Genomic DNA, 27053 nt, shown 5'->3' with positions numbered 1-27053 from the left:
CATTCATATGAATAAAACATAATACTATATCAGTAAAATAGACACAACACTGTTTCAGGAATTTTCATAGCAAAATATCATCAAGTATCAAAAGTTAAAAACATTTGCAAAATTATTAGGAAAGATTTTTGAATCAATTTATCAATTTTTGGAGAAAGTGAAGTAATATCATCAAAAGTCAATCAATTTAACAATTTTCAATAAGTGATTAATCATTTGTTTTACTTTTTTAATATTTTTTTTGTATTTTCATTATTTATTTTTTTTATAATAAAGAAATGCTGTAGGGGGAAAGTAAAAAGGGTCCATAACTGTCGATTGTCCAAGGTTGGTATTTCTTTTTTTACTGATAACAGCCGTACTTCTGGGTTTAAACAGAGTTAATAGTTCTCTTCGATGTTATGACTGCAGACATTAGATTCAGGTCCATATCCTTCTTCAGCTGATATCAGCGACGGTGAAAGTTGAGGTCAAGTTGTCTGCAGGTCAGAACTCTCTGCTGTTATTCAGGTTACGTCAGACATACAGAGAAAGTGAGGAATCCAGGTGTCATATTTCTTGAAATTATTTGGCTCTTTGGTTTATTACTCCATGTTGTTTCAGACGACCGTGATTAAACACTTTTCAAAGTCTTTCATGGTGTTCACAACCACAACCTTGGACCGGTCCGGTGGACCGAGTGGTTTGACGTAGATCCTGCAGCCTTTAACCCAAGTGTTCTCAATCTGCTTACGCTTCCTGAGAAGCCGTGCATGTTTTGAGATTTCAGCATTCCTTCTGGTCAGATGGTCGTTCAGATAAACAGCCGAACCTTTCAGATTCTTCGTTTGATTCATCAAAGCTAGCTTGTGTTTGTGATTCACAAACCTGATGAGGATCGCTGGTTTATCCGTCTCCTTTCTCCTGGGGAGCAGGTGGCAGGTCTCGATGGTATTGAGATCCAGGGAAATCCCTTTAGATGTGAGAAATGAATGTATTTGCTGCTCCAGAGACTCTCCACCGACCTCCGTATTAGCACTGCCAGCTACGCTAGCGCTAGCATTAGCAGTGCTTGCTCCTGCATTCAGCTTTGCTCGAGGCTTGAATGGTACTCCAGTGAGAATGACATTATTCATCCTTACTTGCTGTTCCACATCGTCCAGTCTTTTCTCCAGAATCTCGACCCGGTTTTCTCGCTGCTCGTTTGAAGCCCGAAATCTTCGGAACTCTTCCATCATTTCCCAAAGTGGCGTTAGCTTAGCCGACACTTGTTCCATAAAACTTTTCAGCGTTTCTTGAATAATGTCAAGAGTCTTTTTGAGGTCTTCGTATTCCTGGGGTTTCTTCGGGGGCATGATCAGCTTTCTTTTTTGGGGAAAATCAACCTTTTAAGTAATTTGAAGATAGTTGTACAGTGATCCCTTGCTATAACGCGGTTTACTTTTCACGGTTTCGCTACTTCACGGATTTGCATCGTGCATTGTGTTCTGCATTCTGATTGGCTAAAAAAGTCACTCCGCTTCTTCTCTACCTGTGCGTCAATAATGTTGCAGTTTAATATGTACAAGTATGTAAATCAGCTTTCCAAATTACGTACATGCAAATCATCTTGCAATTTCAAGTTTCTCTAAAACCCATAGAAAAAGAGCAACACCAACTGTCAATCACTATGTTCTTCTCCCGAACAAACACACAGCTGCACCGCGGGCTTGAGAAGGAGAAAACACTGCAGCTTCTCAGACTGAAGAGCATTAAAATACACCTGAGCCACTATTTGTCCGTTTGTACTTTGTATTTTTTCATGATCATTTTAAATTTTCTCCCGTTTAATTCAATTACTCTCGGGTCGCGGTGGGCGGGGCTAATCTCCGCGATTTGAAGCCTTCTGTTTACATCGATGATTCAAATTATTATTTGATAGTACAGAAGTTATTTGTTGAAAAAAAACGTTTTTAAAGTAATTTGATTTGTGAAACAAATGCTTGAGCCTGTAAAATGGTTTGTTCTTTCTTTTCTATGTATAATAGAGGATTTAATTGTATAATAATTGTTTAAAAAAAAAAATAGAGGTTTCTACTTCACGGATTTTGCCTATCACGGGTTCTTTCTGGAACGTAACCCCCGCGAAAAACAAGGGTTTACTGTATTCGCAGAGAGGCACGCCACGCGCCCTGCCCGTAACCCGGAACCGGAAGTCTCCGAAGAATGATAACGTTTGTAGCGTATTGATGACGTACGGGTCGGATTCATGTTGCCTGGCCGTTCAGACAGCGGTCGCATTTGAAAAGATCGGATACGTATCGGATTCAGGACCACATACCCAAGTGGCCTGGGTCGCATTTGAAAAGATCTGATTTGTGTCGTTCAGACTGTCATGAAAAGATCAGATACAGGTCGCATAGGGGCAAAAAAAATCGGAATTGGGTCATTTCAGTCTGTGGTGTGAACGTAGCCATATTAAGCGAGTCTGTTGCTCACGGGTCCTCTGGGCCCTGGATCGTCCTTGGCCTGCGTCTCAGTGTCCAGCGCCCGGTGGCCCCAACGGCTGCCGCCCGGTACGGCGGAGCGCACCTGTCCTGTGGCTTGGGGGTCCTGACGCTGGGCTTGCCTATGCCTGGGTGGGTGGCAGTCCCCTCCCCCCCGCTCGGGCTGCGTGGGTCCGGTCGCTGGGGACATTCTTGGTCCGGGGGTCTCCCCCTCTCTCCTGGTCTGGCTGGGGAGGATCTGCTTCCCCTTTTGATCACATGGTTCACTTTGGCAGCGTGCACGTGTACCCACGAGCACGTATACACAGCTCCCTGTCTGCTTTATCCCTCCCCCTAACCCACAGTGTATTCATGGACAGAATTTCACGTTTGGATGTAATATTTGTCTTTCTGCAGAACCAGCATTAATGTTTTACAGCTTAAAATCATAACTTATTCAAATTAGCAACTCATCACTTGTAGCCCCTCCCTTCTCACCCTCCCTCTTTATTTCTTTTTCTTCTACCCCCCCACACACACATACTTCCCCCCTTTCCCTCCCCTTTAATAAAAAGAATATATGTATATATATATATATATATATATATATATATATATACTTAAAACACAAAATGCAAATAAATAAATAAAACAAAAAACAAAAAAAAAAAAGAGAAGACTGTCAGTCAGACTTTATTAACTACTTCCACTGAAACTCTACAACACGTTTGTAACACGCTAAAAGTAAGCCATGTTAGTCCTGTTAGCATGTTCACAATGTCATTAACTCCCAAACTTGTTTGCAACATGTAAAAAATAAAATAAAATCAGACTGATACCACTAAAACCTTCTTTGCTGTGCCTATGCTGGTAACACTGGGAAAGCCAGGCCAACACCGCTACACATTAGCCGCGTTAGCATATTAACAACATCCAACCTTGTTTGCAGCAGAAATAATCCACATATAAACTGCTCTGGATTAAAAAGCAGAGTTGTTTTACTTTTTTTTTTTAAATATGGCTTTAAGGTGCACCTGTGCACCTTATAGTGCAGAAAATACAGTAATTATGCTAACGTTTGGATAAAAAAGTCTCAAGAAGGTTTATAGATAATTTGGATCTCAGATATTTCCAATGATGTGGTCATGCTTTACTACTTACCCGTACACCTTATTTAAACTTGTATATTTCTTTACGGATGACATTTGAATGTTTTGATCAAGATTTAACCATTGTGATTATGTCCACCTGTTGTCACTTGAGGTATTGTTTCATTCAGATGGCTAACAAAAACACACAACAAGGCCAGTCGCAGTCATGGAACAAAAATGAAATGGAATAGAGTTTACTATTATTACTGAGTTATATTTTAAACCTCACTGGCTTGAAGCCTAAAAAATAGAATAATTTAAACACACACAAAAAATAGCAAATCCAGTTTTTTCAAAAACAACATTGCTGATAAAGCAACATATTCAAGCAAACTGGATACTTGAGAGACATCATTTGTTTTATTATTTTCTCAAATTCAATCTCATTAGACAACATACCATGTAGCCTTTAAAGTCTTGTCCCATGAAACTGCAGCTAATATGTTCCCTGGTAAGGAAAAGTTCAAATGGATCCACAGAGCTGAAAAAACTCTGTAAGTCAGGGAGAATCTTTAAAATTGAATTAACATGTCAACAGAGAGCTGAAATTCAAGTAAAAATTTTGTCAAATTCATATTACTTTTATGGATTTGATTACTAGTAAATTAAATTATTTTTTAAGTCTATTTCACTTTTTGTCCAACATTTGGTTGAAAAACATATTTTCCAACAGATCATTTTTGAGTTTTCATTTCAAAACGGTGGCTTTTGTTTTCATTTTGCACTTTTTGATGTACCTTGTGTGAAACGCAAAATTAGAGAAACGCTGCGTTCATGCAGTGTTAGATTGATCGGAAGTATGAAAAACAAACGGATGCTAGAGTAGGGGTCATCAAACCTTTTCTTGTGAGGGCCACATAACTTGTTTCTTCTCTGATGTGTCTAATTTTTAGCTTCTTTCGTTGTTCTTTCATTGTGAAGCACATTGGTACCCTAACAGAGTTGTATAGTGCTTCTGCTGCAGGTGGGCAAATATCTGCATTACCTACTCAACAGTACAGTGTTCCCTCGATTATTCTTAAAATAACCTGTGATCAATGAAATCCACAGAGTAGGATTACAGATGTTTGATGGCAGTAAAACTCCTCTCCTTCTCTCTTATTTAAACTCTCAAAGTTCAAACCTTCATGGAAATTAATTCCAGGATTATAAAATAAAAACAAAGATCTGTTTGCAATCAAAGATTTATGTAGATCCGAAGAGCTGTGCGTTTCTGTACAGGAGACACTTCACAGAGAAGATTGATTGACAAGCTCTCCAGCCAATCAGGACACAGAACAGGGTGTACAGTTTGGAAAAGAAAAAAAAAAGCTGCATAATCGCTCTAAAAGAATGAACCACAAAAGATTAACTGCAATGTAGAAAGGGAACACTGTCTTCTGTTCTATTTAACAGGGACTTTTAGAGGGTTTCAGACTGGGACAGAGACTGTAGAAGGGTGGATAAAACCTCACATTCTGTGTGGGTCTCGATCCCATGGCCAGATTGAAGAAAGAAAAAAAAATCATGCATCTCTGAAATTGTTCAGTGGGCCGGACCAAACATGGAGGGGGACTGGATCCGGCCTGCAGGCTGTAGTTTACCAACCCCTGATGTAGTCCCATTCTTAAGACCTGCCATGTGGGTGGGTGAAGCCCCTGCAGGACATGCTTAGGAAATACGATCAACCTTTATTCTTTATTCATACGGCTGTATGAATGTTGGAGTATCAACATTGTTTTTTAACTTCTTAACATCAGTACTCCCGTTTAGAGTACTGATGGAATTTGGAACTGCCGTTTAGATGGTGTCCATTTTCGAGTCACCAAAGTGCCAACCATTTGAAAATTGATCATGGAGCAGAAATTCATAATTGTGGTTTGTGCCCAGCCAGAATTCTATGACACCAAGTCTTTCCTGTATCAGAATAAAGCTTTTAAAGAAAAAGCCTGAGGCAAAATTCACCAGATTTGTACCACTTTAACATTTCGCACTAACCCTATTCCAACTGCAGGTGGCTGACATTCACTAGTACAGTGTTTTTCAACCAGTGTGCCGCGGCACACTAGTGTGCCGTGGGAGATGGTCAAGTGCGCCGTGGAGAAATTGCCCTCATTAATCATTCACTGATCTAAAAACATTTTCCATCTCCAGGAAATCAGCTCTCTGTTCATCCAAACAGGCCCTGATAAAAAACTGAGTAGTTAGGAATATAAAAGATCTTAAAATTACTTTTTCTTTGTGTTTATATAATTCTATTAAAGACATTTTGATAAGAATCACGGTGCCGCGATTTAGCTGCAGCTATAACTGTGTAAGGAAAAGTCCCGCCCCTTTAACTGTCTCCGCCAATCATTCTTGAAGGCTTAATCACATGTCATCAGTTTGACCAATCAGAAGTGCTTAAAGTCTTCACTTCCTTGTTCTTAATTCTGCTGATAAAGTCGCTCAGTTCTAACAAAAATACCAGCTAAAGCTCGTCTTTAGCTGGTGGTTCATCTCTTAGAAAAAAACAGCTGCAACTTCCTGCTTTTTCTGCCACAATTATCACAAAAATCCACGTGAGATTGCGCGCGCGGGGGGGGGGGGGCTGTCGATCTATACAGACCATGAATTTCTGCTTTTTTTTTTTTTTTGGATGCTGGTGTGCCGCGGGATTTTTGTCAGGGTTAAAGTGTGCCGTGGCTCAAAAAAGGTTGAAAAACACTGCACTAGTACTGCATAGTGACAATCCAGTGTGAACACCATGAGCAAAACGCGCATTGAAGACACTAAAAGCTCATTCTTGAGCACTTTACATGTACTTAAGGACAGGCGTTACACATGTGATTGTAGCTTTATAGTTCGGTGTGCCTTAGATATGAAAAGTTTGAAAATAGACCATTCATTGACAAAGTATTGTATAGTCTCTGTTACGGTGGGGGTTGGGGGAGTACCCAGGTGCAGAGAGGAGGAGGCAGGTGGTTCCAGGTGAGCAAAGTCTGTAATATTGAACCAGAAAAAAACAAAATCCACTGCTGAGCAGGACAGAAAAACTGAAAACACAAAACTACACGGGAACCAGGGGAAGAGCATAATACGGAGCAGCACTGGAGGAGGGGAAGGACAGGACTTAAATACATAGACACAGGTGGAAACAATAGGCAACACTTCTTTATATTCCTTTACAATCTGCACTTTTGACGGGTATCAGAATAAAAGATATAAAAATGACTTGGTAGCTTTAGGTGAAATTTTGTTTTTTGATCAGAAGTTTTGCTAAATACTTTTTGTAATTTGCCATATGGTACAACAACAGGCTCTGAGATCACAAAGAAACTCTAAGGATGCTCATAGACAGCCTGTCCTGGTTCCTGTTTGCTGCTGTTGATCTGGGCAGAAGTCACCTGAAGACCTATGTCTAATAGAATTTGACTGTCCGTCAGAACAGGATGATTCCTAATGCGCTCTGGCTGTAAGTTTTCTGCAAAGGCAAAGCCTCTGTTCATGCAGTAAAGACAATTTTTAAAGTTTTTCATTTAAAGTACGTCTAATGTTCCCTTTGATTATCATGTATTTAGTTCTTTTAAATGCACTTTGCTACATTCAGGATCAAAAGTTTCAGGCAAAGCTCACACCAAGTTTGGATGCTGTTTGTTTTTGTGAGCGAAACGCAGACACACTGCCGAGGCTCTAGCTTCACGTCAGGAAATAGGCGGCATCCACAAGGAGCAAAAGGCGGTGTCTCAGAGATCAAGTTGTCTTACTTTCGGGTCGTAAAGTGAACTTGCAAAAATTAACTCTTATTTCATGAAAAATTCCATCTTTACTGTGCCAAAGATAATATATTATACATATGGATATGGTTTACTCTGAAAGGCTTAAGAATAGCCTGATGTAGGCGCTCAAAATGTGTTTACTTTTCATTTGTATGAGGTGGAACCCTCACACCGTCAAAGGCAATAAAGTCATACTTGAAACAGCATAAACCAACACATACATACCAGTCGTTTAAGTGCTTCAATCAAAGAGTATGCCAGCAGGCATCATACTTTTTATCACTTAGTCACAGCTGCTGTTACGGGTGTCTACAGGCAGAAAGTGAACAAACCTGTATGGAACACTCATGTGGTCTGCACAAAATATCAAAGTTGTAGATCTGCATAACCAGTATGTGCAGCATTTGCACGCGCAGTCAGTAAGGTGCCAGTGTGCGCACAGTACTAACACCTGGAGTGTGACATAAAAGGCACCATACGACAGCATCTCCTGTTTGTAATAAGTTGATATGACTTACAATATCCTGACAAATACTTCATGATGCACTTACCACACACACGTCAATTATACGTTCCATTTTCCTGACGTTTCTTAAGATGACTGCACAAGCCTCAAGAGAACAGCAAGACCCATTAGCTCCCCTTAAGATGCAGCCCCTCCTCTCTACGACCCTCTACAGGTACCCAAGAACCTGCAGCATTGATCAAACCCCGTGACAAAGCCATTACTTGTAGCATCATGTAGACCTTATGTCAAGAGGTCTGCCTCATAAAATCTATGCGTGTGCTGGTAAATTTCAAATGCAATCTATAAAATCACACAGGAGGCTACAGTGCCATTGATCAACGTAAACCAAACCAGTCATAAACTATTTATAAGGAAGCCTACTGTGCACAACTTTAGAGGACATTCAATCATTTAATAACAGATTGCATTGTGCAATGGTGCTGTTGCTCATGCGCTTGGATAAATGAAGACATACAACTAAATAATGACTGATGCTAACTGGAACACGTAGGAGCGAAGGTAGAGGACTTCATTGGTCTGTGACGTGCTACACTAAAATGAATACATTTACTGACTTCAGAAAGTATTTAAAACAAAGTGGTATCTGCCTCATGTGAAATAGAATAAATTGGCATTTTACATGTATGGAAAATGCTTTTAAGATTGTACATCAGATTGGAAAACAAATATTAAACCAGGGCTTCACTTTGTTCAACAGCATAAAGAGTTAAAGATTTTGTTTTTAAAACGATGTTCAATCAGATAAATCAAAGTTGGAAATTGTAGATGCTTCACTTTGGGAGGAGTTACTAGTCATTTTTTTTACTTTAACAAGCTGGTGGCTTCAAATAACAATGAGAGATAGAAGCTTTGACAGCTCTGAGCGGTGATACAGTACAGCTTCAGTGTGAGACAGGTCCTATATAAAGATAGAATGCAGGAGTCAGTTTGTGTCTCCTCTGGTGTTGATTTGTGGATGTGAAATGATCTTTTCTACAAAAATCTCACAATAGGTGACGGATGCCTAAGTTCAGGCCATATTTTAAAGATCCATTCCAATAAAAACTGTGTTTTGGGTGTTTTTGCCATGTTTTAATGCACTTTTTAGATGATGAAGGAAATATAAAAAGGAAATTAAGCTCCAAATTGCATTTCTCAGTATTTCACTTGTTGTGAATCAGAAGTAGAACATAAAATGCAGTTTAACAAAGATTGTAGTTGTGATGTAGAAAATAGACTGGGCGGGCCACAAGCTCCCTGCTCTGCTCTGCAATGGGAAGTGGGGCAGGGGTTGCCAACTGTACTGCCTACAACTCAACTCACCTACATTTCTGATGAACTACTGCCACTCTGCAGAAACTATGTCCCAAAGAAAATGACGCAGGTTTGGTAATTTTGGCCAAAAAACAGCGTAATCATTATTAAACGACCACTGGGACGCTTTAAAAAAAATAGAGTGGGACATTTTTTTTACTACAACAGAGTTTTAGGGCCACTTACCAAACAAAATATTTGTTTAAATGACAACTTTTAAGTCGTAAATTTAAGAGAAAGAAAGTCATAACTGTTAAATTACAAGATTTTACGTCATAAATTTACAAGATAACACTCATAAATTTACGAGATTTTAAGTTGTAAATTTGCGAATTCATACATTAACGAAGAAAAAACACCAAAGTTTTCCGTTTATCGGAGCCTAGCTTAAAGATGAAGTATGTGGAGCCATTTGTGAAGCTTTATTTCTGGATTAAAAATTGGTTTAAAAAACCAAAGAGATTCTGAACCTTCTGGCGACTCAAAATCAGATTATTGTCAGTGTAGCCGTCTTTCCGGGGTTTAGTAAAGCGGAATTTCATCTGTAAAATAAGGAGCTCAGAGACACATTTGGGTGCAGAGGACCGCTGCAGCCTTTATTCTCCTTTTCATTCACATAACCTGAAGTTCATTTGTCACATTACGTCATGAACCTGTCATCCCAACACCAATGTGGAAGTACACAGTGTTCCATACGCCCCCTCCTGCAGATGAAGCATCGTGTTTCAACATAGAACAATAAAGAGGAATGAAAATAGTCTGTTATATTAGCATTAGAACGTTGACAATGCCAAAAAGTGCTCCTCCTCAGATGGAAGCATCACACAATCGTAGAGATCTGGTCTTTGGTGGAGGTAGAAAGGAGGGAGGTGGACAGCTGCAGCGATACCGATGTCTTCATCAACGGCTGCAGAGATCCTGCAAACCACCCATCAATAATGAAGATCACATAAGGAAAAGTTTCTTTTTCCAACACTGAGGGAAAACGTGAAAACCGTCAAATCTCACACTTTAACACAAAATGGCTGCCAAGCTGTAGGTCATGTGGCCATCCCATAATAATTTCAAAACTTCCTTTGGACATCCCTAACATATGTGTTTTGGTTTTGTCAGTGTATTTTATGTATTTATATGTTTTACTTTGGCTCCATAAGAGATTTTGACCCCATTGATTTTTTTTGGACGCTTTTGCCCATTATGATGTCACAGTTTTTTTGTTTGTTTTTTTTTGGGGGGGCCTAAAATTAATTTTTTCCCGGTTCCACCCCAGGTGTTTGCAAATTTTATTGGGTGCTCGAGCATGAAGCAGGGATCAAATTTTCACTCAAAGGCGCAGAAAGAAGAAGAATGAAACATTGCGATTACAATATATTTTGCAGCCAGGCTGAGTGTGTCTCTTTGTGTCTTTTTAGCTCTACACACAGTTGATGTCTGTTTGGTCTTAATCCTTTGTACCTTTTTCACTTTTTCTGGTCCTTAATAATAAAGAGTGACCAACAGCTTCATGAAGATCTAATTTTTGAGTTAGAAACTGGTGGAAGTAACATAAAATGAAACCATATACTGCAGATAATGTCAGCTCCTCACCCATAAGCAGCATCTGTATGTTCATGTCAAAGAACCACAAACTACATCATGCAGCATCCAAGAAAAAGCCTTTGCCAATGATGAGAATTTTGCACAAGACATGGAAATACCAAAAATCCTGAAGACTCATGATGAGCTGCTGCTTTGCTGAAATATTTGAAGAATTTAAAGTCATAAGAAAAAGTGAAGTTTAGTCTTTAAAGGTTGTTAATCCATCCAAGATTTGACAAACTGAGTTGCAGCAGAAGAAACCAGAATGACTTGTGCTGCACTTTGAAGCCAACATTTAAAAGCTGGTTCGTTTTTTTCCAAATAGCTTCTGACATTGCTGAAAGGTCACATCTATTGCCTGTTTACCCACTTTTCCCCGCCCTGTAACCTCAAATACACCCAGAAGCATGACAGGAAAACTTTTAAAAACTAGGAATGACAAAGAACTTTTTTTTAACTGTATCTGGTAGAGATTACTTTCATTTTGGATGTTCTTTCAGTTTAAAAAATGCTTACATGCTTGTTTCTTTTTAGTAAGATCTAAGGACAAAGTTAAAAAAAAGTCAGCTTCTGTGAGTTTGCAGGGCTTTTGCGTAACGTTTCCTGGATGCTGTTCATTAAAACAAGCCCATGAAAGAAACTGCCTGTCACTGCTGACAGCTCTCACCACCAAGCCTTCTGGGGATTAGCTTCAGAGTGCTGGGAAGATCACAACAATGTCTATTAGGTGTGGAAAGAATCTGGATTTACAAAAAGTTGCAACAATGCAAATGGAATCCCAATGTGACACTTTAGAAACACGACGACAGAGAGAAACGGTCCGGTAATGATCAGCGAGGATGTTTTCATCTCTCAGAAATTTAAAGAAACTAATATTTCATCATTTTACCCATTAGACATCCTCAAACCTATGAAATAATAATTGCTACAGTATTTTGTCATGAAATGGATTTTTTTACCCATCAGCTTCAATTTAACATACTAACTTCCATTTATAGGTCTGAGAAGAGTTTAATTATGAAATAGCAAATATGTGGGCATGGGGTTCATCAGTTCAGGAAATTAATTTTTATATTTTTTATGCAGTTCCATGAAAAGCTAGGACATTGCATGAAGCCCTCGAGCTTCCAGAGATATATTGTCAAGAATGGGTGTTGTGTGGTGGAGGACTCAAGTGCAGAGTGAGGAGGAGGCAGCCGAATGGAAAATTAGATGATATTTTTATTGAATAACTGAAAAGAAAAGAAAAGAAAAAAACAAAGCTTTGCCAAGCCAGTATACCAGAAAAAGCAGAATGGAGCATGAACACAAAGACAGCGACAAGGACAACTGATAAGTAAAACTAAGGTGATTACAAACTGGAACATGGCTGATAAGAAACTGCTGTCAATGAACTGCATCCAGGAAGAAATGGAAAGACCGAAAAGATTTCACTTAAGTCAAGAAAATGTATCATTTATGTACAGAAAACTAGAAATGAATGATAGAAATACATAATCTGATAGGGCAAAGGAAAAAAGGCATACATTTTGTTTTTATTACAATGCAGATTTATTAAAGCTGCAATAGGTTTTTTTTTTACCTTTAACTACATTTCTTCTTTCGCTTCGTTTTGGGTTTTAAGTGTTCCTCAGTCCCTTGGTGAGGGCAGCTACACTTGCTTTTTTGTGTGATCATAAACGTAGGAAATGTGCAGCAACTGTTTACGTCATTACACACCGTTCCAGAAATAAGCAAGGTTATAAATATTTATTGTCTCAAGTAAATATGAGCAAGTGCAAAGCAGAACTTAAACATAAAGACTCACTTTTCACATAACACATACATATTTATGAATAGATGCCCAAGCATATGGCCAAGACTAAATTCAAACATAAAGAAGGAGAAAAGAAAATAGCAGCATCCCTCTCATGATTTAGGACAGAACCATGAAAAAGGCAGAGCACAGCTTCTCATTAGCAAGATTGTTTGTGAAATTGATTAATTATGAATTATTAAAACAAATTTCTGGAAGGTTTAAATTTCCAGGATGAAGTCAAGGATGAATATTCATTGAGAAGAGTCAGCCAGGTGTGACGGCGGGTAAGACGTTCACGGAGGCGTGCTAATATTGTCGATTCTGGTGAACGTATGTGTGACGCTGATAAACTCATTATTGTGCTGCTTTGCTTTTGCTAATTGCGCAGTGAAGCAAAGGGGCGAGTCAAATACAACAATAAAAGGCAGTTGCATTAACATTACACAATGTAAGCATAGACCTTCAACACACACTGTGGGGTCAGTTCTATCATGCAGAGTGTTATTCACATACTTAATAAGTTTTAAAATCCTCATTTGCTTGATCAGTTAAAAAGTATGTCATTAATTTAGTGTGCTTGCATGTGTGTGTACCATATCGTTCACCCCATAGGGCGCACTGGATTATTATTATTAATGAATGAGCTGTTTTTGAATGCATGTCATATAACAAACTATAGGGCACATTAAGGGAAAAAAGGATCAGAGGAAAAGTCCGTCAGTCAAATTGCATTAACTGCATTAACAGTAGTTCTACAACTGTTAGTAACACGCTACACGTTAGCAAAGTTAGCGTATTCACAACACCTGTAGCTGCAACACATAAAAAAACTGACTGAAACAAACGCATTCACTAAAACTAACATGCAACATGTTCAAAACAGACTCATGTAGATTAAACAAGTCACCTGAGCTGTAAATTCATTACACATATGCACAAAATTCTAGAAACGTAAAAAAAAATAAAAAAAACACAATTTCACAATTGCACTGTTCCCATTAAATCCTAATTATGCAAATTAACACAAACTAACTCATGCGATAAGTCAATCAAAAACATGGGGAATTCACAATAACACCCAACCCTGTTTGCAACTCGTATAAAAAAACAGACTAATAGTATGACAGTGTCACGGACCTCTCACAAAACTGCTTCAGCATCAGTAAACACAACCAGAAGATTGTGTATATGATGCACTCCGGATTATGAGCACTGTCGTTTATTTGAGAAAAATTGTAGGCTTTTGAATGCGCCTCATAGTATGGACAATATGGAAGTCAACATGAACACCATTTATATTTAGTAAAGTTATATGCAGTACATGCACAGTATTTATTCTCATTGAAATATAGAAATAGAAATTTACAACGGCACAAAGTGCAAAAGAAATTTACTATAATTTGAGTTTCATCTTGTGTTATGATGTATTACGTCTCACATGTGCTCTCACAGTTAAACACAAATTAAACACATCGACCACACAAGTCAGCAACATCCTTTCAAAATGCACACAAGGAGCCAAAGTGCTGCAAAATAATAGATGCTGACTGTAAAAGAGTCAGAACACTTTTAAAACAGTTTTAAAGTATCTTTACAGTATCTTTTGAATTAGGCTATAAAACGTTCAATTTGTATTTCACGTGCGATTATGACTAACAAAAGATTTTTTTGAATTATCTTTCAGGTTCCCCTTTATTTGAGGTACCATGGACAAGGTGGTCATCTGCCTCCTGCTCCTGGGAACTGCAGCTGTGGTGGTCCATGCATGTCCCAAGTACTGCGTCTGCCAGAACCTCTCAGAATCTCTGGGAACCCTGTGCCCTGCCAAAGGACTTCTGTTTGTTCCCCCCGACATCGATCGGCGAACTGTTGAGCTGCGGCTGGGCGGCAACTTCATCCTCAAAATCACCACCCAAGACTTTGCCAACATGACAGGTCTTGTGGATCTAACTTTATCCAGAAACACTATCAGCACCATTCAGCCTTTTTCCTTCATTGACCTAGAGACATTAAGATCCCTGCATCTGGACAGTAACAGGTTAACTGAACTGGGACCAGACGACCTCAGAGGACTGATAAACCTGCAGCACCTGATCCTAAACAACAATCAGCTGGGTCGAATCTCAAAAACAGCTTTTGATGACTTATTATTGACATTAGAGGATTTGGATTTGTCATACAACAACTTACGCAGTGTGCCTTGGGAAGCCGTTCGCAAAATGGTTAACCTACATCAAATGAGTCTGGACCATAACCTCATCTCCTTCATCGCTGAAGGTACTTTCACAGACCTAGAAAAGCTTGCTCGATTGGACCTGACCTCCAATCGCCTTCAGAAGCTCCCTCCAGATCCCATCTTTGCCCGCTCTCAGAGCAGTATGATCATGAGCACTCCTTATGCACCCCCACTTTCTCTCAGCTTAGGTGGAAACCCATTGCACTGCAACTGTGAGGTACTTTGGCTACGGAGGCTGGACCGTGAGGACGACATGGAAACTTGTGCTTCTCCCACCAATCTGAAAGGCCGTTATTTTTGGTCTGTTCGTGAGGAAGAGTTTGTGTGCGAGCCGCCATTAATCACACAACATACACACAAGTTGCTAGTACTGGAAGGCCAAACAGCTAGCTTGCGCTGCAAAGCTATAGGAGATCCAATGCCGACCGTACACTGGGTTGCTCCTGATGACCGGTTGATCAGCAACTCATCCAGAGCTACTGTTTACGACAATGGAACCCTGGATATAACAGTCACCACATCCAAGGACTACGGCACATTTACTTGCATCGCTGCTAATGCTGCTGGAGAATCTACAGCCTCCATTGAGCTATCAATCATTCAGCTCCCCCACGTGGCGAATGGTACAAATCGTACCACACAGTCCAAGTCAGGACTTTCAGACATCACAAGCTCCACCAAGATTAGCAGGGGGGAGCCTAAACTCCTTCCCGAAAAAGCTGTGTCTGTATCAGAAGTGACTGCCGTGTCAGCCCTTGTAAAGTGGATTGTCAGCAAATCGACTCCCAAGGTGAAAATGTATCAGCTTCAATACAACTGCTCTGATGATGAAGTCCTCATCTATAGGTAAGCATTGTAAAGTGTTTTTATACACCTGTCAGGCTAAAGCAATGAGCAATAAGAGCTTCTATCTAACATATTACATAAAGACAAAGAGATTATGCCTCAATTCTCCTGAAATGTGTTTTTTTTTTTGTTAAAGTTGACATTTGATGGAGATGCAAAGTTTTATTTATAGAAGAGTAACCTTCAAACACATCATTGCCCATAACCATTACTAAAAATCCTACAAATAAAAAATAAAAGGATTATAAACCTCATTTCAATGTGTTCCTCTTAAGCTGCTCAACTCCATACAAGTGTGAGCTTGGCGACTGCAGCAGTAGACCTTTGGGCCCCGTGAAATCAATTTATTATTTCAAATAAGCCAAAGAAGAATGTTCAACCAAGATATGTGGGTGGAATCACAAAGACAAAGGTTCTCGTATGTATTAATGAATCTTTTTGGATGAATTAAAGTATGAGGAGAAACCAACCATTTCCTTTTCATTTGCCTAAAAAACAGAACGCAAGTCTCTAGCACATATATTTGTTTGTTTTACATAATAATGAACCCTTCTTGGTTTCTTCTGTCCCCTAAAGATACTCTTAAACATATCCTCCTGGAAAAATGATTGCACTTGATTATGCTGCAGATGCCGTTTTTTCGGCATCCCACTGTTATGAAATGGATACGTTCATTTAAAACAGCTGTTTTGTGTCAGTTTTGGAAAGTCCTGAAAACTGATACAGAAATCTTATATGATTCAATATTTTTCTAATAAAATGCCCCACAATGCAACATTATAGTACTACAAAGCTGCTGCTACCACAACAGCAGCACCTTGGATACAGCTACTGCACATGATCCACAATGGCTGCTCACCTCAAAGATGAATCAGAATATTGAGACAACTAGGAAAAAAGGTTATTAGCTCAAAAGCTGAGATTAAAAAAAATATGTTGTAATGAAGAAATATATTACTTCTTTCATTGCTGCTTCAACTTCCATCCCTGAAAATGCAATAATGAAGTGTTTATCTGATTTTGTTGCATGCACAACCTGTGCCAGGTTTTCAGAGAGGACAATATGAATTTTCAGAACCATTTTCTTCTGCACTGCAACAGAAACATTAGATGACTCACCTACACTTCTATTAAGTGCAAAGGTGGCTAAACATATCCAAATTGTTTTCCTTTTTGCTGAAAGTCTTTCAAAAATATTATATTATTGTCATTGTTGCCAGACAATGACTGAATCTCATTCAATTTTAACACTTTCCCTTTTCTTAGTGGTGAAACTATATATTTTTTGGATTGGTAACAATATTATTATATATATTATATGGTTGGGTACTCATATCTTTTGGCAATGTCTGCTTTGCTTCAGTTATTTAGTTATTTAAATTAAAACCACGTTTCTCTGTTCATCCAGTCGGCATCCGAATTGAGACAAATTTCTGGTCGACCTACCACTAGTTTTATGTGTCTGCAAAATGTATTTAATTTTAAGACTTACGTTTCAGTCTTTTTTGTGTTTTGAATTCTCTCTGATGACTGTAAAGAGATGCACAGCACCTCAAAAACCAATGGTTGATGTAAAAAACCATGAAAACACATTTTTTTGATTGAAAAGTTGGGTTTTTTGGAGACGATTTATTGCCAGTTTTTTCCACTATGCAGTTGTCGCTACTTGGCAGGTAACAAATTGAATCGGTTAGTTCAAAAGGGGCCCAAGCCCAAGAGGTTTGTTTTCCCAGGAAATGACTGTAATTCCAAAGCATAAAGGGAGGCTACACCAAATGATTTCATACTATATCCAGATTTAGCACCAGTTCATAGCTTATAAATGCTATAATATGAAGCACCTCACTTTTATCATTTCAGAGGACTAGCAAACTAAAGTCTCTGGACTTGGGCCCTTCTTGAATTAAACAGGGGCGCTGCCATATTGGGTAACTAGTGCTGCCATCTATGGGATAAACCCATGCAAGAGAGGCCCAAGTCCAGGAATTTTGCACTTAATGCACTTTAAATGTCAAGCATAGTCAATACATTACAACAGACTTGGAATTTTTTCTGCACATAATCTTATAGCTTTTCCCTTGAAGACCATAGAACACGTAATATCTCTATTTTGAAAAAAATGTGGACTTGGGCTCCTTTTGAACTAACCGATTCAATTGCTCCCTGTGACTATAGTAGGCAAAAGGGAGGGTTGTGGAAACACCCTGGTAAATTCTCTTGTAAATCTAAGCATCCACAGCTAACCTGTTGTCAAAATCCCAGAAGACAAGCTCAAGCAAGAACTACAATTACTGTTATCTTTGGTTTTAATTTAACCTCATATACACAAAAATTGAGGGTTTTAAACTTTGTTGTGAAGTTTATCTTTTTTATGACATGAAGTGCTAATTCAAAATTTTCTCAGCAACAACTGTGCCATAAACAACTAAATTGGTCACCTAAAATGTGATCTCTATTACAAAGAAATACAAAGTTATACTTTAACTACTTTAAATGAGACACGACCATGAAAATTGTCTTTTATATTAGTTTTAATATAATTTTTCCATAATCTTACATATTAAACCATCATCCATCCATCTTCAGAACACATTTAATCCCTTTTAGGGTCATGGGGCTGGGCAGGGTACCCCCTGGTCGCCAGGCCATTGCAGGGCCTTACAGATTACACATTAAACATGTACAGATTTTCTTTTATTAAATAGTTTTCCATTCAGAAAGTTTGATAAATCAAACTGCTAAGTCCTCCCCAGTTGGGGTTTTTTACATTTATATGTTGCTATAAATGGCTTCTCTTCTTGTGCTGCTCTGTTTAGGTCTGTAAGTAAAAAATCGTTCAGGTAAGTATGACATCCCAAAAATTTCTTTTCTACCCTATGCTTACATCTGTTCTGTTCATAACACAAGACTTGTTGGCATCTGAAAGGAAAATGACCCACAAAGACAAAACATTTAATAAAATAATACCTAAATGATTCTATTGCCTGCACGTGCTCAGTTTCCCAAAGCCTGCACTCATGGAAGGGCATGATTAAAAATCAATTAGCGGCAAGTGGGGCAGCAAGTGATTGCATGACTTTTGTTGGACATGTGAGCAAGCACAGCCTGTTCCTGGGTCTGGAAAAAGCCAATTAAGGATTAATAATGAAACAGCCCTACTGGTGCCTGAGCCCCTTGGCTTGGGCACTCCAGAAGGATCAAAGCTTTGGATGCTCTGGGATACTCCAAGCCAACAATGGAGGAATGCAAAAGCAGGCTATTTATAGCCAACTATGCCAGTATGGCTAAGCACTCCCAGACACATTCTAGTAATTTAGCAAACACTTTATCACATATAAATAGTTTCTGCAATGCATATGTAATCAGATTTAAGTTAGCATAATGAAGAACAAATAATATTTCCAGCAAATGTTTTTGTGAATACCATCTAATATGCAATTCCAAATGAGCTTGTTTGAGCTCGCTGGGCCTCCATTAACCAAGATAACATTAGTTAAACTCCAAATTACATTAACATCACAGCCTGCATGCTAAACAATAATGTACACCCACTTTCCTCTTGGGTAAATTTATTTATTTATTTTTTAAATAAACATATGTTTCTGGCTTGTGCATACTGCTCATCAGATTTCCGTTCAGCCATGGTTCAAGATATTTGGTGTATTTGTTTAATATGATGGCTACAACAACACCATCTTTTGGAAATATAATGCTGGAAAGAATGCCACATTTGACCTCCTAATGCTGGCCAACAACTATGAATCATCAACATTTATTTATTTTTGCAGGAGGTCTAAGGTTCTTTATTTTATCACTACTACTAAGACAATGCAAAGCTTGGTATCAAAAAATTAAATCTTTCCCGGCAGTTGTTATATCAATATGGTAAATATTTTATACTCAGAGTACACAGCGCTTTGCTACCTTCCTTGAAGACCCGAAGCGCTTTATGCTACGTACACACAGAGCATGTCTCAAGAATGCACTGACCTCAGGTTCTTGAATGTGTTTTCTGCATATGATGTTCACACTGGACTGTCGCGACCCGATACTCAGACACATACAGTAGAAGAAGAGGCTTGGTGCAAAATGTCAAAGTGGTGCAATTCTAGTGAATCTTGCTTCAGGCTTTTTCCTTTCAGAGCTCTATTCCGATAAATAGAAGTCTTAGTGTCATATAATTGTAGCTGGAATTTGATCAACTTATGATTAACTTTATGACCAACTTTCAAACAGATAGAATGTCTACGTTTTGAAAAGGACGCTACCCATACGTCACTTCCAAATACAAGTCCTTAAATGGTCAAAGTTCAACTGTTCAACTTATGATGGATGCTTTTGTTTTGTACGAAGAGCCCAAATTTGGACCTACAAACTTGGGCAGCAATGCTAAAGTGAGAATATTGTATGCAGATGCCCAAAATCTGCATATATGTGCGTTTACATAGACTTCTCATTTAAAGTGGTCACCCGTCATTTCAGAGCCTGGTGTAAACGCAGTATTACAGTAACAGTCCCCTTCACCTAGACACTGATGGCGAGTCCTCTACCGAAAGGCCAGTTTATACTTTACAGCGATCAGCAATTGCATCAGTCGGATCCACAATCGCACAGTCTGGTTTATACTAATTGGGCTGGTTTGCTTGTGACTAACTGTGATAAAGAGTGGCGTATATACTTTTCAAGCGATGCGATTTTCTCCAGTGTTTATTTTTTACGTGAATGACATCTTGATTATACAGGATAAACCAGACCTAACACTGTTGCCAACCTATAGCCACCCGAAGCAATATGGGTTCAGTGTATTGACCAAGAACAACTCAACACATGGGCGGTCAAGGTTGAAACTGGTCAGAGGTTGTCCGCTCTACCTCTGTACCATGGTTGCCCCCAAAGCCAGATTCATAAAAGCCTTTATCCCTTGTGCTGTCTTAGATGACCCCCCCTTACAGTGTCGTGTTCTCCCTACCATGACAAAGGTGGATAAAGGTGGAAAGATTTCATGTAATCCATGGACACCAGTGAAGATCACAAATCATTGAAGAAAAAAGGTTCAGAGCACTGTCTAGTGGGTCTAGATGACCCAACTCCCAATGTTAAAGTGCCTAGGATAGCACAAGGGTTAAAAACCTGCTTTCATCGAAGCAACAACGTGGATTGATATTTCTTATTTAAAGTCCATCTCAGTATTCAAGAATTTTTAATATGTAATATGAGTAACTGCGTCTAAATGCATTTTGAAATTGAACATCTCTGCCATGCTAACAGCCTGATTTGAAACACCTCAATAAATGTTTAATGGATTGCACAAGACATTACATTACACTAAAACAATATTATGAAAAGTGTCCATTTAAGACTTGTCTCATTACTTTTCAACTCATGCATATCAAATGTGAAACACTGAGAGCAATGAAGTAATATTTATAAATTATTTTTTGCATATAAATAGCTTTTTTATCATGCTTCTTTCTAAATTTCTTTTTGGTATGTTCTAGCATTTTAGACTCATTTATTTGGTCTTAACACTTTGGAATTTGTTTCCATGTCCAATGGAAAGACTTCTTTAATTAAGTAATACTTGTTTCTTTTCTGTTTCAGGATGATCCCCAGGACAGATAGGGCCTTTGTCGTCACAAATCTTGTGTCAGGGATGCAGTATGACCTGTGTGTCTTGGCCATTTGGGATGACACTGCCACAACACTCACTGCCACCAACATTGTCGGCTGTGTCCAGTTTGTGACCCGAGATGACTACCCACAGTGCCAGTCTCTTCACAGTGGCTTCCTAGGCAGCACCATGATTCTGGTCATTGGTGGTATCATTGTAGCCACATTGCTGGTATTTATTATTATCCTTATGGTCCGCTACAAAGTCACCAACGGGATTCCAACAAATAAACTACCCAATGTCAGTAACACATACTCGCAGACCAATGGAGGGGTGAACAGGTTCAATGGTGCCCCACCTCAAGTAAAATCCACAGTGGTGGTCATGCGTGAGGAAATGGTTGAGTTCAAGTGTGGATCTCTCCAAAGTAGCCTCTCTTCTTCCTCCTCTTCCTCCAACTCTTTAGACAGCCAAACAGGGCGAGGAGCTACTGGTCGTTACAGTGTTCAGAGCAGCGAATGCAGCACCCTGCCGGGCAACAAGTTCAGGAGGCACGTGCATAGCACCAAAGCACGACAAAACTTGGACCATCTTATAGGAACAATCACTTCAATGGAGCTGCGAGGGGTAACCAAGGACACCCAAGGGACTGAAGGCCCTTCAAGCACTCCTAATACCATGACAACAGTGGCTGTAGCACCACCATCTGATAAAGAGCCTCTCCTTGGGAGGGCGGAGTCCACAACCATGTTGGGACGACTTCTAGGGTTTCCCCAAGAGGGAAAGCCCAAACGGAGCCATTCTTTTGACATGGGTCATGTCGGTGCAGGACAGTGTCGCAGCAGCCAGCCAAGGAGGATCAGCAACATCTGGACTAAGCGCAGTCTGTCTGTTAACGGCATGTTACTGCCGTGTGATGATAGTGAGGATGAGAAGCCCTCCTCTGAGAGCTCCGAGTGGGTGATGGAGAGCACGGTTTGAGGAAGAAGCATACGTCGAGTCCTTAGGAACTAAAACAAGAGTGGGCTTGGATGAAGAAACTATCCTCGGGTACTCACCAAATGTTACCCATGTGAATATTGTTCAAATGATCATGGAAGACAAGATGTGACCATGATCAAAACTGTGTAACAATACTGACTATATTTGAAAATCTGTCCTTTTGGATTTATTCCTGAGGCACAGTCAAAAAAAAACAAAAAAAAAACAAGAAAACAAAGTGGATCAACTTCTTCGTCTTCAGCACAACTGATTTACAGGAGGACTTGCCTCTATTGCACTGACTTGGCTCGCAACATTGTGGACCTTTAGCATAATATGGGACTACTGCCACAGTAGAGAAAGGGACCAGAGGAGGGAGAGGAAAAATAAAAGTCATTTTTATTTTCACCCAGAGTTTTCTATCATTTTTACTATTTATTAGTTAAGTGATTCATCAGAAGACAGAGTCAAAGCTCTATGAGGAGTTTGTAGTTGATGATCAAAGACACACTTACAGAAGCTGCCATCTCTTTCACAGCTATTTTTTACACTTCAAGGCCAATTTTAATCAGTCACAAATTGACAATATGGTTCACACCCTAAATCTCAGTAACACTGAACTACAGCAAGCCAGTGTTGTCTTTCTACCTCAGCTTATGTTTTATATGAGGTTGTTCATATGTGATAGCAAGTTAAAAAATCTGCAAATGCCCTAGATAGATCACATTTAGCTCCAAATATATTTTATTTATTTATTAACTTTACTTTTTTTTTTTTTTTAACTGCTGGATAGAACGTTCTGGTTTGTTTACCCATCTGCGATTAGGTTCTTACACAATTTCCCCCATTGGCTATGACTGGTGACAAAGGTTCCTGCAGGCTGAAGGGCCTTTTATTTGAACAGCCTTTACTTCAGGATGGGTTTTAAGATGCTATCATCGTTTACAATAAACCTGATGCAAATGCTGTTTGAAATTCATCAAGCCTAGTTAATCATTTGCCCAAAGCAGCCATCAGCGTGATGTATTAGCAAATTGGGATTCTCTTCAGGCAATCCAAACAGGAGCACATGGTAATTGTTCATTTGGCCAGGTTAAATGAAGGAATTTGTCATTTATTTTATCCGGTTAAAGGTCAGCGTGTTGTTTGTGGGAGGAGGGGGGAAAATGGGGAGAGATGACTTACTATAAGCCTTTAACATCTGTTTTACCAGATTGCATGATACAGAACCTTTTTTTCCTCTTACCTATTATTTAAATTGCTTCACCAGAGAACACTTCATGTGTCATCCTCTTTCACATGGGGCTGTACATTGCAGTAGAACACTGAATCAGTCAGATCCCAGTAAAATCAACTGCTTCATCCCTGCATTTTCTTGCCTTTCTGGATATTCTTTGGGACTGCTGCATTTCATAGTGTGGGTTAGTCGTCATGTTCTTTTGAAATGTTTTCCTCCTACAGTTGGTGTACTGTTCTGTATATTAGCATATTTTTTGTACAATAACTGGGTGAGAATGTAAAAGGGGGAGTAAGGGAAATTGTGCAGTAGTAATTTTATTTTCCTGTGAAGCAAAATGTGAGAAGGTGCTTTACTGTGGTGTACCAACATGATCGTTGTTAGTCAGCTTACGGAAATGGGATTTTACACGCTACCTCAGGTAGGGAGAGGAGCTCCGGAATTTCCTCAAAAGATGACTAATACTCATATATCCATACTCAATCTGTCAATAACTCCACAAATCAGCGTTGACTCTACTTGCTTTTGAATCTAAGGCCGGATAGACACTTTTATGCTGAGGCAAACCATTCTTTCTTTTATTACTTTGGAAAAACATCTTCTAACCTCTGTTTAATCTTAACCTGTTAATTGAAATAATGTTAAAAGAAAGCATCAATAACATTAACTATTTAGTTAAAGACCCAGAAACAAAACAAAGTTATGCTTTTAGTGTTTTTAACATGTGGCATTTTTCTGATAATGGAGGACTTGTGTAAAGAAAACTAGGTTCAAAATTACATTTATAAATGTTTCTTTATTCAAATCAGGACCAAATGAAAAGATCGTATTTGTGACGTTTCAACCTTTTTTGAGCCACGGCACACTTTAACCTTGACAAAAATCCCGCGGCACACCATCATTCAAAAATAAAATAAAAATAAAAAGGAGAAACTCATAGTCTGTATTGATCTACAGCCCCTCCACAATCTCACATGCATTTTTTTGATAATTGTGGCAGAAAAAGCTGGAAGTTGCAGCTGTTTTTTTTGTTGTTTTTTGTTTTTTTGTTGTTTTTTGTTGCATCATACCAGCTAAAGAGGAGCTTTAGCCGGTATTTTTGTTAGAACTGACAGACTTATGAGCAGAATCAGAACAAGGAAGTGAAGACTTTAACCACTTCTGATTGGTCAGACTGATGACATGTGATTAAGCCTCCAAGAATGATTGGTGGAGACAGTTAAAGGGGCGTGACTTTTCCGAAAACAGCTTAAGCTGCGGCTAAATCGTGGTACCGTCATTCTTATCAAAATGTCTTTAATAGAATCAAATAAACACAAAGAAAAAAGTATTTTATGATCTTTCATATTCCTATTTTCTCAGTATTTTATCAGGGCCTGTTTGGATGAACACAGAGCTGATATCCTAGAGATGGAAAATGTTAAATCTGTTAATGAGGGTAATTTTCCACGGCACACTTGACCATCTCCCACGCACACTAGTGTGCCGCGGCACTCTGGTTGAAAAACACTGATGTAGGAAATACTCTGGCTAAAAGCTTCCTGCTTTGCTGATGCACCCACTTATAGACTTATAAATCTATGTAGGTCTTTGTTTTCCTTGTGCGAGCTGGCATCTGGCTGTAAGGGTTGATAGCTGCTATATTGCTCACCATTTTTGTTGCTCTGGTAATGTTAGGTTAGGGGTTATAGGTCCTGTAGCAGGAGATTTTGTAAACAGCTAGGTGATGGGAAGTGGGGGTGGGGTTGATTCGTCCCAACAGTCCTGCCCATTAATGAGAGGCAAATATCTAAGGAACTACCTTCACTTTGCAGAAATTATTTCTGAGAAAAATACCTATTTTGGCCAAAAACGCATACTTATAAAACATTTCAAATCACTGAATCGTTGATCAGAGTGGGTCTTTAGGAAAAATGTCATAACCAACCAACAGTAGCCCATTCTGAGCTCTGACCTATTAGTTACTGTATGATGGTTATTGCACAACACCTGTGTTTAAAGCTAAAGCAGAGGTGAAAAAAATGGGCGTTAATTCTATAACATGGAGTTTAATTAAGAACGATGTATTTTCATAAAACTACAAGAGAAGCAAATATTTTCTAACAATTGTTGTAATTCACCTTTCAGCATATCCACTCATGGATCAGCTTTCAGTAATTCACAGTTTGGTTTGGCAGATTTTTACGCCAGATGCCCTACCAGACACAACCCTGTAATCTGTCCAGGTTGGGGACCGGCACAGGGAGACCAGGACTTGGGTCAAATATTTTCTACCAGTTCAAAGTTCAGTGGATGTTGGGGTTTTTTTTCCTATTTCACTGAGATGAGCCACAGAAACTCTTGACATATTTTTCCAGCTTCTATTTATCCTCTTAAAAAATGAAACAGTTACACGCAATAGGTTAAGTTAATCTGTCAGCACTGCTTTTAACATTACAATATAAAGTTACATGAATGATACAAAAAATAATTAAAATATGGGACATTTGTTTTGTTTTTTAATTGTTTTTTTATTCAAGTAATTTTATTTAACAAGTTTTTTTGACAAGTAAAAAAAAAAAACTGGTTCAGTTGAAAGAAAAATGACCATTTTCATTCCTAATGAAGTTCACATTGAAATTAGTTTAAGCTTTATCATTCTACCAATTCATTCACGCTGTTTTTAAAATTGGGATGACATTTTATAAGCATTTTTATGCCCAGAATCCGCAGAGGTTTGTGGTGATTCTTCCTCCTCTCTACCTGTGATATTGTGTAACTTCTCTTCTTCTTTGCTAACTGACATTATAAATTTAAGTGTTTACTTGACTCGACATAGACATGATTCTCACCTGAGGTTCTAGGAAAAAAAAACAGTAAAAAAAAAAATTTTGTGTGGCAACATTTTGTTACAAAAGAGTATAAATGAATGATTCATTCTTATGAACCATACTGGCTTCTCTTTGTTTTTTCTTCTTAACATTACATTTTTGCAGGTGTTGGTTTGATGTTCATCTCTACGAAGAGAAGTCGAGCAGAGGGTTTTTCTTCTGACGTCCAGCTGCTGTAATCAGGACAGTGGCTGCTGACTCACCTCAATACTGTCCTCATTGCAAATCACCTGTACATGCAGGTCCTGGCCAGAGCCCATAATAAGGTCTTAATTCATTTAATCTGCCAAGGAAGGTGCTTACAACAGCACAGAGTAAATATAATCTCCAATAAGGAAAGGCGTTACCTGACAAGGAAGCGGCATGCAGTTTTTGAAGACAGACCGGGAACAAGATTGCAGGACGTCAAACTGAAAATTCTCACATCGTTTATTTAATTCACAAAATAGTTACTTACAGAAATGAAATTAACCATTTCATGCATTTATTATGCAGATCGTTTTTCTGAAGTGTTTTTATTCTTCTCAAGACAGAAAAAAGTGTAAAAACATTTCTTTTTTTTTTTCAAAAATAGCATTTTTTCTTAAAGCATGTCCAATCCAGTGGCCCACACAAAAAAGTAAAGATGATTTGTGTTGAAAAAATATATTGGGTTATGGATAATGTTTGGTTTGCTAAATACATGGTTAATCATAATTTTCTATATTTTGTTCATAAACGATTCATACTGCAGTACTCCATA

General features: G+C 38.7%; 1 protein-coding gene across 2 annotated transcripts in view; it reads left to right on the top strand.

Annotated features, from left to right (window-relative positions):
* LOC101169650 (leucine-rich repeat and fibronectin type-III domain-containing protein 2) overlaps positions 1-26372 on the top strand; it is a 198633-nt gene extending 172261 nt beyond the window's left edge. The window contains exons 4-6 of one of the 2 annotated variants that reach the window (XM_078940534.1): positions 14215-15612; positions 18429-18452; positions 21214-26372. In XM_078940534.1, coding sequence (XP_078796660.1) covers positions 14237-15612; positions 18429-18452; positions 21214-22204 — 2391 coding nt within the window. In that variant the 5' untranslated portion in view covers positions 14215-14236 and the 3' untranslated portion in view covers positions 22205-26372. The remainder of the gene's footprint in view (positions 1-14214; positions 15613-18428; positions 18453-21213) is intronic. The other variant, XM_004082825.5, reaches the window with a different exon arrangement.
* Positions 26373-27053: the final 681 nt, after the last annotated feature.

Source organism: Oryzias latipes, chromosome 22, assembly GCF_053564925.1.
Source record: "Oryzias latipes strain Hd-rR chromosome 22, Olatipes_Hd-rR_3.1".
Taxonomy (NCBI): Eukaryota; Metazoa; Chordata; class Actinopteri; order Beloniformes; family Adrianichthyidae; genus Oryzias; species Oryzias latipes.
This window is presented reverse-complemented; position numbering and strand designations above follow the sequence as displayed.